The sequence below is a fragment of the Pongo pygmaeus genome, chromosome 12, assembly GCF_028885625.2.
Source record: "Pongo pygmaeus isolate AG05252 chromosome 12, NHGRI_mPonPyg2-v2.0_pri, whole genome shotgun sequence".
Lineage (NCBI taxonomy): Eukaryota > Metazoa > Chordata > Mammalia > Primates > Hominidae > Pongo > Pongo pygmaeus.
Genome location: NC_072385.2, coordinates 33,759,728 through 33,778,830, shown reverse-complemented (window position 1 = coordinate 33,778,830; position 19,103 = coordinate 33,759,728). Strand labels below are relative to the sequence as shown.

General features: G+C 38.5%; 1 protein-coding gene across 2 annotated transcripts in view; it reads right to left on the bottom strand.

The window, feature by feature from the left end:
- Positions 1–3,845: 3,845 nt before the first annotated feature.
- The window catches only part of SLC9A2 (solute carrier family 9 member A2), a 101,037-nt gene continuing 85,779 nt past the window's right edge, over positions 3,846–19,103 (bottom strand). For both annotated transcript variants that reach the window (XM_054475197.2, XM_054475198.2), the window contains exons 8-12: positions 12,944–13,105; positions 11,656–11,752; positions 9,478–9,609; positions 8,233–8,323; positions 3,846–6,385 (exon numbers count right to left, since the gene is read on the bottom strand). In XM_054475197.2, the coding sequence (XP_054331172.1) occupies positions 6,015–6,385; positions 8,233–8,323; positions 9,478–9,609; positions 11,656–11,752; positions 12,944–13,105 (853 nt within the window). In that variant the 3' untranslated portion in view covers positions 3,846–6,014. The remainder of the gene's footprint in view (positions 6,386–8,232; positions 8,324–9,477; positions 9,610–11,655; positions 11,753–12,943; positions 13,106–19,103) is intronic.

The window sequence follows — 19,103 nt, the reverse complement described above, 5'->3', positions numbered from 1 at the left end:
TACATCTTAATAGTAAAAACAAGGCTTTGGCTTTTGAATCCATTATGCAGATACCAAGTATATATGTAATCTGACATTTATACTGATGGCCAGTAAGTAGAGGACAGTTGATCCTTGAACAACACAGGGGTTAGGAGTGCCAAGCCCCCAAAATGGTAGAAAATTTGAGTGTAACTTTTGACTCTCTAAAAATTTACTACTAATAGCTTACTGTTGACATGAAGCCCTACCAACAATATTAATAGTCGATTGACATGTATTTTGTATGTTACATATATACTATATTTTTACAATGAAATAAGAGAAAAAATGTTAAGAAAAAGAAATAACATTATTAAATGGAAATGGAATCATAAGGGTCTTCATCCTTGTCACCTTCATTTTGAGTAGGCTGAGGGGGAGGAGGAGAAGAAAGGATTGATCTTGCTGTCTTAGGGGTGGCAGAGATGGAAGAAAATCCCTGTTTAAATGGAACTGTATAGTTCAAATCGGTGTTGAAGGGTCAACTGTAGTTTTAAGGTAACATCTCACAGTAGGATTTATTTCTAGTTAAGCAGATGCACAAATACTTGCATCTCTCATTTTTCCCAAACAGGTATCTAAACACCATTTTATAGATAGCTGTCTACTAAAACAATAAAAGCAAAACTTCTGTTTTCCTGATTCAATATATTATAAGAAACGTTTATTTATGAGATGTAGTCTCACTCTGTCGCTCAGGCTGGAGTGCAATGGCACAATCTTGGCTCACTGCAACCTTTGCTTCCGGGTTCAAGCAATTCTCCTGCCTCAGCCTCCTGAGTTGCTGGGACTACAGGCACGCGACACCACGCCTAGATAATTTTTGTATTTTTAGTAGAGACGGGGTTTCACTACTGGCCAGGCTGGTCTCAAACTCCTGACCTCAGGCGATCTCACCGCTTTCTCCCAGAGTGCTAGGGTTACAGGTGTGAGCAACGGTGCCTGGCCACTGATTCTTATTTTTAAAAGTGACTTAACACAGTTTGTATTGTTCCTTCCAGGAAGAAGATAATTATAAACATTAAGGAAGGAGTGTTAATTATTGCTGAAAACTTACACAGCATAAGAATGAACTGTAAGGATCTTGTTTGAACAAAGAATTGTATTTTGATCAGTCTTTATACTACATGTTGATAACAGTTCTTTTTTCAAAACGTCCACTGTAGAGAAAGAAAGTGGTTAAAATACCTATTAATGATTGCAACTTATAACATGGATAGGAGACAGTCTTCCTTCAGGCTTACCAAAGAATCTCCATGCCATTTTGAGTAGTTGAGACACAGCCTCTTATCCAGACTGAGAACTAGTTTTTGGTGTGATAGCTTACCTACCTACACCCGTCCCAAGTTTGCTTAATGAAATTGAAACCACATGAAATATCCAAAGCAAACCTAATAAAGGTGTTCTGCCGCTGACTGTGGGGCTGGACCCTTGTGGGGCTGTATGTATGCAACTAGGTAGGTGTTTGCCTTAAGTAGTCTGTTCTGTGGGGCTGAAGCACAGGCCTGGCCATCTCAAAGCCTAACATCTGTCAGGCCCAGTCTGTGACGTCACTGACAAGGGTGAGCATTTTCTTTGGGGCACCTTCAAAGTACCTTCACTGTGCGTCTCCTTGGAGTGAATAACACCGAAAGCATGATGAACTGTTACTGCCATTCAAAATAACTTTCTAGCTAAAGGTCAGGACTTAAACTAAAGGTTCAATAGTAAGACATAGTTATGGTAGCAAATCTATTATTTATTAATCAGATGCCAAACTATTCATGGAAACCTAAAATTTGATGTGTTAATACACATCTTTGCATAATCTTTAAAAATTATTTGGTAAGGCAATAATTGGAATTAACTTCTTTACGTTTGCATGGGAAGGCCGTATTTAATATTTAAAAGCATACACCATTTTTAAGCCCTTTTGCAGAGCCTTTTTAGATATTAAAATTAATGAACCAATTAAAATGTTTATTCCTCTAATCACGTTCTGTTACACTGTAACAGAGTTAGTCTAGTCTGAGATATATGTATTTGGAATTAATAGAATTGAAATTTTCAATATTCTGAAGCTCTTACCTTTCAAGAATTCTAGCCATCAGAATCCCATTTAACACAAATGAAAGTGGTTTCATACACAAATATAAAAACTGGGACTGTTCTGTTTTCATGTATGTACCATTTTCTCCATAAGTGATTAGAGGTTTACATGTGATTTAATATTTAAACTTTGGTAAGATTTTTCATAGAAACAAGGAAAAATTTCCTCTGTCCGTGTACATATACAAAATTTGTTTGGTAAGTAGGGTTATCCTAAGTGGATACAAAGAGCTTCATCTAAATTAGAAATTTAGTCTCCAGTCATACTTACGACTCAACAGGAGCCAATAAAATAAGAAAGGATAAAAATGTTTGAATTTTTAATTCAAGATGTTTCGTTCCAGAAATCAGAAAAATCACAGCCTCTGTATCTGGTATTCTGTCTGCTGGGCATCTCATGGAGTGACATTTCTGTACCCTCCAGTAGGAGAACAACAGATTCCCATACAACCTCTGCACATACTGAAAGGTCTTGATGTACGTTCTGAGCCATCAAAATAGTCTATATGCTGTGTAGATTGAAAAGTTGATAATAATCCATTCACAGTAGATAGGTTAACTCTACACCTAGAAAAACTCATTTCCTGACCATGCGATTAAGAGAACAAAGCTATGATTTATTAGCTATACTTAGTAAAATATGATTTTATCTGAAAAGGTGCAGGAAGTTTAAAAAGAAAAAAGGATCAAAAAATGATGTGCCAGCATGACACTGAAGTGGTCTGCAAAGTCCCCATCTGCATATTTGACCTGCACACCCCCCAGGGTGGCTGATCCCTGTCTGAGGGTGTCAGCTAGACGCAGAGTGAATGACTCTGGGGGATTCTAAAGGAAGGTGTCATCTGTCAGGGACAAGGAGCCATGGTTATGCCACACAGCTGGTACCCAAAGGGGACTTACGCTTTCGTTAGAAGGGGGTTGAAGAAAGGGTTGGTTAAAAAGTGAAATAAAAAGTAGCAGTGAGCCACACACTTTAACCTCGTGTGTTCTGAGCCATGAGTGTTATTTTTCAGATTGATGAGAGAATCAGCACGTGGTGTTCAAGCCTCAGCGGATAATGCCAACAGCGGCTTCATCCAGACAAAGTGATCTCTTTAATCACGTTTTTAAGAAGAAAGTACAGTGTGCATTTTGACAAAAATATTGCAGATTATGAAACGTGACTTTTAACATAAACACAATTTGGGCAGTACAATAAATGCAAAACGTGCTGAGACTTGTACTGTGTTTGTCTACAGTTTTTATATAAATCAATACCCTCACCGCCCAGGTAAAACAGTACACCCCACCATAAAGCTGAGCAAAAGCTGAAAGAAATCTCTTCACAGACATTTTGTGAGCATATACACAAAACACATGCTTTTAAAAGTATCAGACTTTGAAGCCAATTTCTAGTTTGCTCGTTGACATAACTGTTCCCAACAGTCTCCCTTTAGCATTACATATAAAGTAATAAACCCTGACTTTTCACTTATAGGTAGTTCAAATCAAATTTTGTTACAACCAACACCAAAGACCTATCAAAAATCCACAGTCACACTGGAACTTTGGTTGGATCAAGTGTTGTTTGGAAGAAGGAAAGGCTTTACAAAGGGCTAGGGCTCTCTCTACTACAGAAATTTAGATTGTGACAATATTTAGATTGTGAAAATATTTAGTCAATACTCTCCTTCATAATGACTAGTGACTAGAATTTAAGAATTACAAAAAGAAGAAAGTATAGAGAAAAAGCTAAATAAAGTCAAATTTATTTTTATTGCCTTTGTCATTCAACAAACAAGAAAAAATTTATACTGATAATAATTAAGATTTAAGTTTTCCTTTATACATAGTCGTCCAAATTCTATATGGATGAATTACTGAAAGCTGAATTTGGTCTACCTGCTTAACAAGAAGCAATATAAACATTTTCATGTTTTCTCCTTCAGTTCCAGAAAGTTAAACTCTTTATAATAGTTATAAACATGGGAAACTGGGAAAAATTAGGAAATTTATTCTTTAAGGTCACTTTCAATTTCTGTTTCTTTTCAGATTTCATATTGTAGCTTTTCTGAAAATTGATTTTTGGCATTCTCAAAAATCTACAGCACATTTCTTGAATCATATTATTATCATAAAATTTTATGTCAGTTTTAATTTGTGTTAAGCAGAATAAATGTATTTTATATAAATATTTTCATTTAAAATAGATATTTTGGCACAGAGTCCTAAGCCTGTAGTTTTTAAATTGCATTCTATGCTACTTTCCCTGGATCAAGGAATTGTGCTCCTATGAACTTGTACCTTGTGTATCTAACCTTTGCTCTGTCTCATGCTCAACAATCCAGCAGTATTCTAAGACTTTAGAACATAAGAAAAAAGTGTAGATTGACTTCTTCTTGCTGGTGGAGGTGGAGAAGGGGTGGAGAACAACTGCTGAGGATTTTTGTCTTAATATTTTCATGTTCTCCTCCTGATAATACTGTAGGCACTTGCATCCTTTGGGGTATCTTCAGTGGGAAATCAAAGGACTGTGAGTGGCTTCATTTAATTTCTACACTCAGAAATGCAGAGGCGTGTTCCAGTCAAGTTTTAAAGAATTATTTAGAAAAAAAAAACAGGCCAATAAAATCTACAGTTAAGAGATAGAGAATCAAATATTAATCTTGAATGCTTATGTTCCACTTCTTTCTGCTGTACTTTTAAAAAATACTCTAATGAGTAGAATTCAATTTTATATGAAAATTCTGAGTTACTATATTATCGAATGGGGAGAGGTAACAAATTACAGACTAGTGCAAAACAGTAGGACTCTCACATTCTCCAAAGTGCTTCCTGAATAAAATTCAAAACTTGATATCTCATCAACTCATGAAACATTAGAATACTGTGTCTACAAACTTTCTTCTTTGTCTGCTTGGAGCCTCTAACCTGGAGGCTCAAAATTCAAACAACACTCTACAGAAAAATTCTACTGAAGCAGGTGATCATAGATCAGCATAGATCACCTGCCTCCTCCTCCTAGTATTGCACAACATAAAACCCACCAGCAAGTTGTAACCAGGTGCTGCCCTGTGGCCCCACTTGCCACATGGACCCTCATGGGTGGAACTTCATCGAAAGCTACTCCCAAATCTGTCAACACAATAAGCTGGTGTATGCCTGGGCATCCTTTCTCTCTGCACCATTTAAACAAGAACAGGAAATGGAATTTAGATGTCATCCCCAAACACACGGTAGACAGAGTTGAATAAGTTAAAAACCAGTAGACTGTCAGTAGTTCATAGGAGTCCTGGGGCCTCCAATCTGCGCTCTGGGAGTCAGGCCATTCCTTCTGCATGACGTTCCGATTATTTGCCCAGTTTGAGTCATAAGGTGTCTCTGCTTCCAGCTGTGCTCTTCACTTACTGGCTGCTCCATCGGGTCAGAACAGGGAAAAGCTTCCACCCTGAGCTTAGGAGTCACCCCCGAGCACCATCCTTCACCCCTGGGAAAGAAAGCTGTTCTCGATACTTTTAGTGCCATTCACTTAACAACTGATTATAGATATACATATTTTTTCATAAATAAAATTTGAAGCATATATGTAATATATTAAAATCTTCACCAACAAGGGTGTGTTAAAAATTTCAAGTTCTGTCATTCAAGTTCAATAAAGGCACACATTACCATTTTTTTTTCTTCAGGCCTGCAAATAATACGATTGCTACCCATAAGTCACAAAAGGCATTTTGTGGGACTATTTTTTATTGGATTTTCCTTTTCTTCGGATTTGCCTCATTTATCCGTGGCATGAATCTATCGCCCTCCAGAAGTATTTAGATGCACTGAGAGTTTTACATGGATTCCACCATTGTGTCAGGTTTCAGAGTGACAAACCACAGCTGTCCTGGGTCAGACGCTCAGATCTGCTTTCGCTGCTTCTCTTAAGGCTTCTCACTCCCAAATCGGGCTTTCCGGCTTCCAGGTTCCGATGCCCTCCAGACCAGCCGTGGTGGCGGCTTGGGCGGGATGCCTTCAGTCAAACTGTCTTCCCTTTCTGAGCCAGACTGGTCTTTAGAGAGAAGGGGCTGCTGTAGTAAGCCTGGCGTCTGGGTGCCCTTTTCTCTGCTGTGGGGTGTTGGGGGGGTGCTGGGCATATCTCGGCCAGAATCAACATCTACCTCGTTCTTCCATTCCATTTTATAGGACTGGGGGGATTTCTTGGAGAACTGTTCTGGCAAGAAGCGCCTGGCTCTGGGCTGCAAGTTGAGCACGGTGGTCCCGGCATCTGCGTCTGAGTCGCTGCTATTGCCATCTATCACAGAGCAAAAGACAAGGTGGGCAAGCATTTTAGAGAGAAGGCATTGCAAGTAACTTCAGTACCTTAGTGAGTCAAGCAACTGATACGTCCTGGGGCTCTGGGGAGAGGGGAGGCTAGCAGGCTCATGCTAATTTTAGGTGAGTGGACTTGTGCATCTTACATAACCCCTGAGAGCACCCATGCCCACAAGTATATATTCATGCTAACTTTGAAGAGCTTACTGTGTGCCAGGCACTGTCCTAAGTCCCTTCAAATGCATTAGCCCATTTTGTCTTCACAATCACCTACTTTACAGATGGGGTAACTAGGTTCAAAAGGTATTTGTAGGTGGTGGAGCTGGGATTCCAACCGATCCCCTCTGGCAGTAGCAGCTGTGCTCATCTGCCCCACAGGAATGATCCCAGGAGGGCTCAGCCTGGCATCTGGCACACAGTAGGCAGTCTGATAATCACCTGCTATAGAGAAGATTCTTGCCTTGATCTGGAACCTCAACCATGGCTTTGCTGATTTCCTTTACATTTCCACAAAAACGGCCAAAACCCTTTGCAAACAAAGGGAGGAGACAGCTTTGGAACCAGATTCAGGTGCTGGAGTGCTGTGGGTAGGGCAGTGAACAAAATGCTTGTCCAGGAGTTGAGATTCTTGGGAAATGAGAGCATGTTTGCTGGTGGGACCATGGGCCACTGTTCTAAATATTCAGTATTGCCTTGTCTTCCCCCTATTATTCTCACCTCACCCTCCTTTACCACCAGCCATCATTTAGGTTTCCCTCTTCTCAGTTAATTAAAGAAACAAGTAAAAAAAAAAAAAAAAAAGTAAAGAGGGGTAGTGATTGTTCCATCCCACATTTAAAGAAAATTTTATTTTAGATTCTAGGGGTACATGTGCAGATTTGTTACATGGGTATATTGCATGGTGCTGAGGTTTGGGCTTCTAATAATCCCATCACCCAAGTAGTGAACATAGTACCAATGGGTAATTTTTCAACCCTTGCCCCTTGCCCGGCTCCCTATCTCCCCCCTTTTGAAATCCCTAGTGTTTATTGTTCCCACCTTTGTGTCCTGTGTATCTAATGTTTAGCTCACACTTGTAAGTGAAAATATATGGTATTTGGTTTTCTATTTCTGCATTAATTCCCTTAAACATCCCACATTTTAATAACATAAAATCCTAATATAGTTCTTCTGGGGTTCACAGACAATGGCTTCGGTGTCTACATAAAGATAACCATCACATTAAAAAGATATTAGACATTATAACAAAGCTTTATAGTTATAGCCAGAATAAATATATGGCTGCTTTCATGAAAATATATTAGAATTACGGTAAAAATTTAATTACTTAAACATTTGCAGACTTACAACTTTCTGTTTACCTACCCTTGAACCCCATGATGACAATATTTCCTGGAAAATAACTGATTGGATTCTTTAGAATCTACACAGAATGTCATTCCAAAAGGTTGCAATGCAAATTAAAATTCACCCAGTTATTATTTTAGATTTGCAAACTCTTGAACTCACTATTTTATTATTATTATTATACTTTAAGTTTTAGGGTACATGTGCACGATGTGCATGTTTGTTACATATGTATACATGTGCCATGTTGGTGTGCTGCACCCATGAACTCGTCATTTACATTAGGTATATCTCCTAATGCTATCCCTCCCCCCTCCCCCCACCCCACAACAGGCCCCGGTGTGTGATGTTCCCCTTCCTGTGTCCAAGTGTTCTCATTTGAACTCATTCTTAATGAAGAAAAATAATAGGAAAATTTGTCTAGTTTATAAACATTGGCAAATAAATTTAAAATTTTTCTGCTCCAACTATATTCATTACCTGCAATAGAAATAGTCCTCCTCTTTTGTAGCTTTTCTGGAAGCTTTGTATTTTTAGGTAAGGATAAATATCGGGAGGTTGAAGTGGAAGCCTGTAAAAGAAATATAAAATCTTACTTAAACTATACAAATGGCACTTATTGTATATTAAAAGATTAAAAATTGTATGGCAAAACTTCATGTTAAAAGTCAGAATTTTAATTCCTGACTCCAAAATTACTTTGTGAGGGGCTGTAACTATTATAACTTGAAATAATTAAATCCCTTCTAAAATGGAATGGAGACCCCTACAAAGGGAAATAGAAATAAGTGGGAAATAAATTAGAAACAAATATGAAAACCACTGGGTCTTCTCAAAGAAAAGCTACTGAAACATCTATGTATAAAAGTACTGCCAGAAAGACTTAGAACCTACATGTATGGGGAAGAAGATATGTTTGCAAATATATATATGTAAGGTGTTTTTTTTTTACTTTAATCTTAAAAATGATATCAATAGAACAAAAAGTATTACTACAGCTAATTTACTGGCATTTCAAATACCACAGTCGCTAGTGTTTTAAATTAACTTTTAATTAATACTGCTACATTTTACACATAACTCCTTGTTCACATATAACCATTTTGATTTCTGACAACCCAATATAGGATATTATTAAAAATAAGCCTCAATTCTTGCTATGTGAAAACAATATATCACAATATTATTATTATTATTGAGAAGGAGTTTCACTCTGTCATCCGGGCTGGAGTGCACTGGCCCAATCTCGGCTCACTGCAATCTCCACCTCCCAGGTTCAAGCGATTCTTCTGTCTCAGTCTCCCAAGAAGCTGGGATTACAAGCGCACACCACCATATCCGGCTAATTTTTTTTTTGTATTTTAGTAGAGACGGGTTTCACCGTGTTGCCCAGGCTGGTCTCGAACTCCTGAGCTCAGGCAATCCACTCGCCCTGGCTTTGGCTTCCCAAAGTGCTGGCATTACAGGCATGAGCCACCATGCCTAGCCCACAATATTGTTTTTAAATGGCTTTCCTTATCTATTGACAATTCCTTGAACCAACTGCAATGCTGGCCACACTACCTGTGAACACTCACTTCCCCCAGCCACCCCGGCCTTCCTGCAGCTCCTCAGAGAACCGTCAACAGCCACTTGATCGGCAGAGCTGATGATACCATCAGCTGATCAATGGAAGGGCTGTCGGCTCCACCCCTGGAAGCCTCCCAGAGGCGCACACTCAGTTACCCTGTGTTCTCGATTCAAGCTGCTGTCCTTCCGAATGCTTTCTCGCAAACTGTGTCGCCGGCGAATCAGAATCTCCTTGGCTTGTCTCTCACTTGTGTCGGCTGTCAGACTGTGTCTGTTGTAGGATAAAGTCTGAAATGAAAACATATAGAGGACATTAAAAAAAAAAAAAAAAAACCTGATCATTTCCCCAGAAATTCCAAGACTTTACCACATTTCTTTGGATCTGCACCTCAGCTAAGCACTTACAACTTCTGTGCAGAGCAAAAAATTAAATTAAGAGTATAAAAGTTAACAGTCTTCAGATCTTCAAAGAATTTATATTTTCTTTTCATTTTGTGTTTTTTTCTTTTTCTTTTATTTTAGAGTTGGGGTCTTGATCTGTCACTCAGGCTGGAATGCAGTGGCACTCATAACTCACTGCAGCCTCCAACTCCTGGGCTCAAGCAACTTTCCCACCTCAGCCTTCCAAGTTGGTATTAAAGGTATGTGCCACATAGTTCATCCTTTAATAAAAGTCAGATCATAAGGTTTGTTTTTCATTGAAAAGTGTGATTTTCATAAATGAGAAAAATGATTGATTTCATCAAGTGCCATGTCTACCTTGAAGCCTCTTGTAGGTATTTAGCCATCATGAATATCTGGAAATAAAATACAAGCCATCATCCTACAGTCTGTTTTGAATAGGAATTACTGACATTAAAAACAAACCACTTTGAGCCACTTGGTGGTGCCATGCCCTTCTGATTGACTTCAGAACGTTCCCTTTTTTCAACTGGGTTGTCACATGAAGAGAGCTGGTGACACTCCCCACAATGATCACATCCCAGTGTTTGAAAAGTAAAATTTCTAAACTAGGACTGTACATGGCATCCACTTTTAGTTTTATAGGCTATATAGAAATGTGTTTCCTAAAATAAATCATAAATAATAATTAATTTCTGATAGAATAAACATGTACTTCTTGGGAATATTCCTGTGTCCAGAAATATATTAGGTTCTATTAAGAGATGCAAACATAACACAGAACGAGGCTTCATTCCTGCCTTCAGGAGTTTACCATCTCGTTGGGCATCTCTAAGGCTAACAAAATTATGCAAAATCATGGAAATAAGTGCTGCAACTACATGGTACAGTATAAGCTCCAAGTGCTATTCCATTTAAACACAAGGATGGGAATAATATGGTGGCTGTTGGGGGAGCCTTAAAAACTGGAGGCTTTGGACCAGCTAACGGGAAGGTGTGAGATGCTCCCAGGGGACAGTGAGAAAGCCACCTGGGCCAAAGAACAAAAACAGAACCTCTCATTCCCTGGGTGTTTCAGGGGAGCAGATGGGTGAGGGAGATGTGGAAGTATGGTTGGATAAAGTGGAACTTGGAAATAGAGTCCAAATTTTCAACGAATAGTTTAGCTTGGGAGCCACAACTATTGTTTTGTTTCATTTTAAATTAAAAGGTACTGTAGGAAAAAGGGTCAGGTAAGAGTCATGTGGATGGAATGGGGACACCTTATGGGGAGACCAGCTAAGAAGCTGCTGAAACAGCCCCCACATGAGCAAGGAGGACTCCTGACAAGATGTGTGGCCCGTGTGCCACTTCACCTCCCTGTGCCTCAATTTCTTTATCTGTGAGATGGCGACAACAGTAACACCTACCACTCATTGGAGGATTAAATGAGTTAATGCATGCAACACACTGAAATGGGGCTTGGAAAATTGAGGACACTCTCTACTCCTTAGCTGTTTTGTTAGCAAATTATTAGAATAAGGTGCTAACAATGGAAATGAAGTGAAAGAAATGGCTCAGAAGAGAAGAAACTATAGCACTTCATAAATAACAAGGAGGGTGAGATCCATTTTAAACGTCTAAGCTATAAAACTATTTCTTTAAAACAAACATCAATCAATTCATTTCTTTAAAATTAGTCAACATGTGTATTTCTTTATATCCAAGCCCACAGCAGCAGAACTCCCAGGGGACCCCAAGGCTTCAGCCATGGTGTCCAGTAGGATAGTAGGACCCTGAAGAGGGATGGAGAGAAGCAGAAGGAGAGAAGATGCCCAGCATGGGACCTGCTGAGCCCAGTGTCATGGTGCAGCCTCCAGTTACAGCAGAAAACCAGAAGGCATCCTGTTAGCCAAAGGTAAGTAAATATTTTGCTACATAAATTATTCTTACTCGCTGACGGATTTGATAGAGATTTCTTGATAAGAGTTCTCGAATTTCATCAGTTTCACTGGATGTGACCTTCCTTATTTTTTCTTCACGACAATCACTGTGAAAGTTTAGAAAAAGAATATTTTACCTTTCAACAAATATTAGAATCATTGATTTTCTTCCTTAGAGATATAAGTATTTAAGACGAGTCTTAATTTTTAAAAATAGCACTTAGGGATAAGTGCTATCCTAGAATCTAAAATAACTTAAAATAATTCCAAATTCTGTAACTCTTATTTCAGTTTCAAAATCATTCATGGCAAGTTTAACAATTCACAAGTTTTCAGAGTCTATTCATGTCATTATGTTTTCAAGGAAGAAAAACTACAATGGCTTATAATGCTACCTCACTTTATTATTTCTAATACTCCATAAATAAAGTAAAATAGAATAGATTTCTCCAACAGAAACCTAATTGACTTCAATTTACCATTAAGTATTCATATTTTAAAAACCTCATCATAAATATTTGCAAACACACCATTTATAACATGTATGTATATCCAGTCAATCCTCATTTGTGGGTTCCATAATCATGAACTCACCTCACCTACTTGCTAATATTGATTTATAAACCCAACATCAGAATTTCAGTATTTTTGCAGTTATTCACAGACATATGGAGAGTGACAAAAAATTTGAGTCACTTGACACAGTTTCCCTGAAGATGCTGAACCAGGAGACATCTGCTTTCTTGTTTCCACTCTCATACTATAAATAATGTCCTTCTCACAGTCTGTTTAGTGACATGATATTTTTATATTTTTATGTTATTTATTGGTGATTCTGCTGCTTTAAATGGCCCCCAGGCATTGCTGAAGTGCTGTCTAGAGTTCCCAAGCACAAGAAGCCTGTGATGTGCCTTATGGAGAAAATGTGTTAAGTAAGCTTGATCATACATGAATTTATAGTGTTCTTGACCATGAATTCAATGTTAATGAATTAGTGATATATATTAAATAAGGTGTCTGTAAACATAAACATGCATAAAATAGGTTGCATATTGATTGGCTGATGAAAATTTTGTGACCACAGGCTCAAAGGAACCTAACCTTGTATGTCCCCATAGAAAAATGATTCAGTATTTGCAGCTGGGCACGGTGGCTCATGCCTGTAATCCCAGCACTTTGGGAGGCTGAGGGGGGCAGATCAATTAATAATAATTTTTTAAAAATTGTTATTACTAGTTTCAAAATACTATCAATGCATATTTAACATTACTAACTTTTATTTGCAAGACGATACTTACTTTAGAGATGCAAATGTAGGGACAGTACTTATCATCCCAGTCTCTGCCATCTCAATGGCATGTTTTATTTCAAGCTTTTTATATAAAGATACAATGCTTGACTTTGGTTGGTTTTCCCGAATCAAAAGCTTTCGCAGATATTTATCATCAAACTTCTTAAACCTGTAAATAAAGAAACATTCAATAGATTAGTAGTGGATTGACTAAGAAAATAGTTGTTGTTTTTACCAATAAAGTCATTTCCACCATTCCCAGGAAAATACTTAGTAGCAGCATTTAGCTAATCTGGTCATTTTATATATTTAATATGTGCCTACCTGTATATATGTGTATGTGTATATATGTATATATGTGTATGTGTATGTATATATGTATGTATATGTGTATGTGTATATATGTATATATGTATATATGCGTTTGTGTATGTATATATTTATGTATATGTGTATGTGTATATATGTATATATGTATGTATATGTGTGTGTATATATGTATATATGTATATATGTGTTTGTGTATGTATATATGTATGTATATGTGTACGTGTATATATGTATATATGTATGTATATGTGTATGTGTATATATGTATATATGTGTTTGTGTATGTATATATGTATGTATATGTGTACGTGTATATACGTATATATGTATGTATATGTGTATGTGTATATATGTATATATGTGTTTGTGTATGTATATACGTATGTATATGTGTACGTGTATATATGTATATATGTATGTATATGTGTATGTGTATATATGTATATATGTATATATGTGTTTGTGTATGTATATATGTATGTATATGTGTACGTGTATATATGTATATATGTATGTATATGTGTATGTGTATATATGTATATATGTATATATGTGTTTGTGTATGTATATATGTATGTATATGTGTACGTGTATATATGTATATATGTATGTATATGTGTATGTGTATATATGTATATACGTGTTTGTGTATGTATATATGTATGTATATGTGTACGTGTATATATGTATATATGTATGTATAGATGTACATATATGTGTGTGTATGTACATATACACACATATGTATATATGACACATACTGCTACATTTCTGTATATGACCCTGACTCACATAAATCTAGTATTCATTAATTACAGATTAAAACACATATGTTTCTCTCTTTACCATTTCTCTACTTCTGCTTTTAGCAAAATTGCTCAGAAACGTTATCACTGTTTGTTTTCCCCAATTCCTCTCCTCTGATTCTCTCTTGAACATTCACATTGCCTCAATACTCCATTAAAGCTACTCTTATCAAAGTAGTCTGCGAACCGCATGATATAATTGCAATGGGCAATTATGAGTCATCATCTTTCCTACCCTCACTTGTTTAAACTATTGTTTTCATTTGGCGTCCAGGACACCACCCTGGGGTACCCCAACCTCTTTCTCACCCTCTCTCTCGGTTTTGTTTTCTTCTTTTGACCTCTTAATGTGGGAGTGCTCTGGGCCTCAGTTCTTGGTCCTCTTTCCTACCGCCACTCACTCCCATCACCATCTTGCCCAGTCTCCTAGCTTTTAATAGTATCTCTATGCCAATGACCCCCACATTTGTATCTCCAGCTCCAACCTCTCAGCCAAACCCCAGATATGAGCTTTTGGCTACTTACTCAACATCTGCAGTTGGATATCTATGGGGCATCTCAAATTTAACATATTCAAACTGAACTGATATTCTGCCAGAGTCCTCCCATCTCAGCAAACGATGACTCCACCAGGTCAAAAATCCTGGTGTCATCCTGGATTCTTCTACTTTTTTCATGTTCCATGTTATGGGCTGAATTGTGTCCCGCCAAAAATTCATATGTTAAAGCCTAATCCCCAGTAGCTCAGACTATGACCACATTTGAAGATCTAGTGTTTACAGAAGTGATTAAGTTGAGGCCATCAAAATGGGCCCAAATCCAAAATGACTGGTGTATTTATAAAAAGAAGAGATTTGGATACCAACACATACAGAGAGAGGGAAGATGATGTGAAGAGGCAGGGAGAAGACAGCCATCTACAAGCCACGCACAGGGGCGTAGAACAGAACCTGCCCTCGTGGCCCTCAGAAGAAATAAGCCCTGCTGACACCTTGCTGTCTGACTTCTAGACCCCAGGATTATGAGACCATTCATTTCTGTTGAGCCACTCAATCTGTGGCACTTTGGTTATGGCAGCCCTAGCAGACTAGTACTCCAAATCTTTGCGCCATCAGCAATTTCTGTTGGTTCCACATCAAAATACATACAAAATCCAGCCATCTCCCACCTCATATAATGCTATCACCCAGGTCCAAGACATCATTCTCTCTCGGATTCTTGTAGTGAGCACCTAATTGGAGTTCCTGCTTCCACCACTACATTCCTACAGAAGCCCAAGTGCTCCTGTTAAAATATGTCTAACGATGTAACTGTTCTGCATCTTCCTTGGGTACAAGTACAATGGCCTGTGACTTCCTACACAATCTGGATCTGCCCCTCTTGGTACTGTGCCCCTGTTCCTTAGCTGCAGCGTCACTGGTGTCCTTCCTATCTTAAAGACTTACCAGCGTGCTCCCATTTCTGAGTCTTTATACTTACTATTCCTTCTACTAGGAATCCTTTTCCCCAAGATACCTGCAGGGCTCACTTTTTACACTTCTTTTAAGTCTTTCCTTGACTATCATTTTCTCAAAAGTGCCCTTCCTATCCTTCCTGTTAGAATTGCACCAACCTTCCTCCTCCAGCAGTCCCCATCTTGCTGCCCAGATGTATTTTTCTCCATAGTAGTTATCACTTTCTAGCATGACATACAATTTACTTGTCTTACTTTCTGTCTCCTAGCACAGAATGTAAGGTCACATGGACAGAGATTTTTTTTTTCTGTGTCACCAGTTCCTGGCACACTATAAGCATGTGTGGTAGAATGAATCATTTGGTCCCAAGTCCTCCCTGTATCCACACCCTCTGCCATATTACTTGGCAATGGCCTTCCACCATGGAATAGATGACTTGCTTTGCCCTGTTCCTTGCCAGCATGCTCAATAATGTTCCTTGCTTTGGTTAGTGGGCTATTAGCAGACACAATGAAAGAAACAGTGGCTTAACCTGGGCTTGCACATGGAGGCTTACGTCTTGTGCTTCAACAATCACTATTAGAAGGATATGCAGAGTGGCTCCTTAGTCCCAGGACAAAGGTGACTGTCACATGAAGCAGAGTCACCTCACCCCAGTCACACCAGATAGGTCCAGCCAGAATCAGCTGGCAGCCAGCCAACCCACTGGAGCCCATGAACAAGCCCGGCCCCAACTGGCCAGGCCCAACCCCAATCAGCCTCTTGACTCATGCACTTTAATAATAATGACGTGTTCTGGGCAGCTGAGTTTTGGGGATGGTTTGTTACACAACATTATTATGCCAATATATAAGTGAAGCAGCATACAATAAATATTTCTTGAGAAAGAAATAGGTGTACTATGTGATCACCACAAGCCCAAGGAGGTTTATAGACACACCTGTGCCGTTAAAGGAATCGATGTTAACCCACATTCTTGTTGATAGTTCTTTGTTCTAAATACTAGAGGGCTCTGAATAATTAAAGAAGAGCCATCCTGAATGTGCTTTGTTTTTGGGTGGCCACTACACTAAAGACTGGGTCTACTTTTTTCTACTTTTAATTGGAGTTTTATGTTAGGCCCATTGGGCCAGGACTCCTGACAGCAACACATCTTTTAAAACTTCTTTTATTATTATTGTTGTTTTAGCTTTTCACTAGAGAGAAGTAAAAGGAAGAACAAGCATCAAGAACAATGGCATCTGCTCTATTTCATGTAGGGATAGTGTGTTTTCCTTGCTTCATTTCCACACCTTTCATTTCTCTGCTAAGCTACACATAGGCATTCTATTTCACCATCATTAGACTGCTTGTGCCAAGAGTGAGAAGGGTCCCTACTGTATCACCCTTCATTTCAGTCTCAAAGGATCAAATGCCTCAAGAATTCTCTGGCAGAACAACTGGAAATCCACAGCATAAGGATTCCAGAGAAAAGGGAAAGACACCCAACATGCCTGAAACAATCTCTTCTTTTTGATGCTGATTTTTAGTAACATTAACAATCACCAAGGATGTGATCTCAGCAGAACACATTTTTTAGATGTCTTGTGTCAGCACCACATCCCCCCGCACCCACTTCCCTGCTTTACCTATGATATACAGCATCTATGATGTCTATGACACTGTATATCATAGGTAGAGCAGAGAAGTGGGTGCGGGGGGATGTGGTGCTGAAACTTTGAAATTTTCCTGGAAGAAAAATTATGCATGGAAATATATCAATGCTTACAAAATTATTAAAAGAAGTGTATCCACTGCAGTGGCAAATGCTAGCCATGTAACATTAGCTTTCAGGCATGGAGCAAGGTTGGCTCTCCCATCTTTAGGACTTATAGCTAATTAGTCTGGCAGCCTTTGGATGTGTGCCTAGGGCAGATTCATGGACCCCAGAGATAATGACAGACGTAGCCAAACTTTCTCTGACATTTCTTCTCCTGAGTTCCAGACCAAACCCAAGTGACCACAGCATCTACCTCTTCTGACAGTGCCCCAGGACCAGGTGGCCTCATTACTGTGTGAGGCCAATCTATATTCCCCCATTTGGGAGGCAGAGGAGCAGTAGACATCTTGAACCTAACACTCACTTTGGAAAGGGAACCAGCTGTTCTGGGTTACGCCTCTCATATGTCATTTCAGAAAAGTACTGAGGGGATGCTAGGGAAAGGGAGGAAAGTGGTTGAGTTGAAAGGAACAAGGTAGGCAGAAAATAGGCATTGCTATGAAAACAGTGGAGAAGACAGGCAAAAAGGTCTGTTCTACTGGCTTAGCACTGACGGGGACTTCTCCATGCTAGGAAGGTCCCAGAGTCATAGGGCAGATGTATAGGATCTCTGGTCTACCACCTGCCTCCAGAAAAGGGAATACTTCCCATGAGACATGGCCATTTAAAAAATAGTTTTACAATGGAGAATATAATTTGCTTAATTTTATTACCTTGTGTTCCCATGTAGCTAGTTGGGCACACTCTCCATACAAACAAAATCTTTTTCCTTTTATTATATAGTAAGGCTGAGTCCCAGGGCCCTGTCTACATTAGTAAACAGTGCTGTAAAGCTTGTAAAGGTTGTTCTAGCACTGAAAGTCTTTGTCACTCATTATATTACCTAATGGTCTCTCTCTCACACACACATATATACACACACAGGAGTCTGCTTGCTGTGTGACTGTTTTGTTGTGTCTATAATATTACAGAATTTCAGAGGCCTGAGTCTATGGCTTGTATTTCTTATGTAGCCCAATATTATGCCAGCATATATGAGCAAACAGGAAACACTAAAAAATTCCCTTGTGTTAAGTTGCAGACATTGGTAGGTTGGTCAATTTCATGTAAATTAGCAGTGGAGGGAAAAAAATTCTGTTAGCAACTTAGGAAAAATAAAACAAGAGGGATCTACCAAATATAGTTTAAAACGTATTCTTCTGTCTTCAGGGATTAGCTTAAATGCTGCTTTCAAAAGTCTCACCTAGCCAGTGATGTGTAATAAATGTTTAACAAACTGCTCTATGAAAAAAAAGGGCCTTGATTTGTAGCATTTGTCAGTTCCATGATATGAGCCCTGATTCAAGCAACCACTATGGACGGTGCGAAACGTGCAGTCAGGAAGAGAGCAAGTGGGGGCTGGCTCCTGTACCCCATTGCTCCTAGCTCTGTTGTCAGAATTGAACCAAACTTCTTGACCCATAATGCTGTTTCTCAGTTTATATTAAAGCATGCATCTAATTCTGCCTGTCTAGTCTACCTTTTCCACTTCAACTTTAAGATCCTTGAAGACCAGTATTGAATTGTATTTATCCAACACAGAGCCTTTTACAGAATGGTAAACTCTGTGTATGTGTGTGTGTGTGTGTGTGTGTGTGTGTGTGCCTGTATGTATGTGCATTTATATAAATGTATGTAATTTTTCAGATAATTTTAGCCTTTTATATATATATTATTATAATATATTGTTATATATAATATATAATATATTCTAGAATATATTATATATGATATATTCTAGAATATATTATATAATATATTGTATATGATATAGTATAT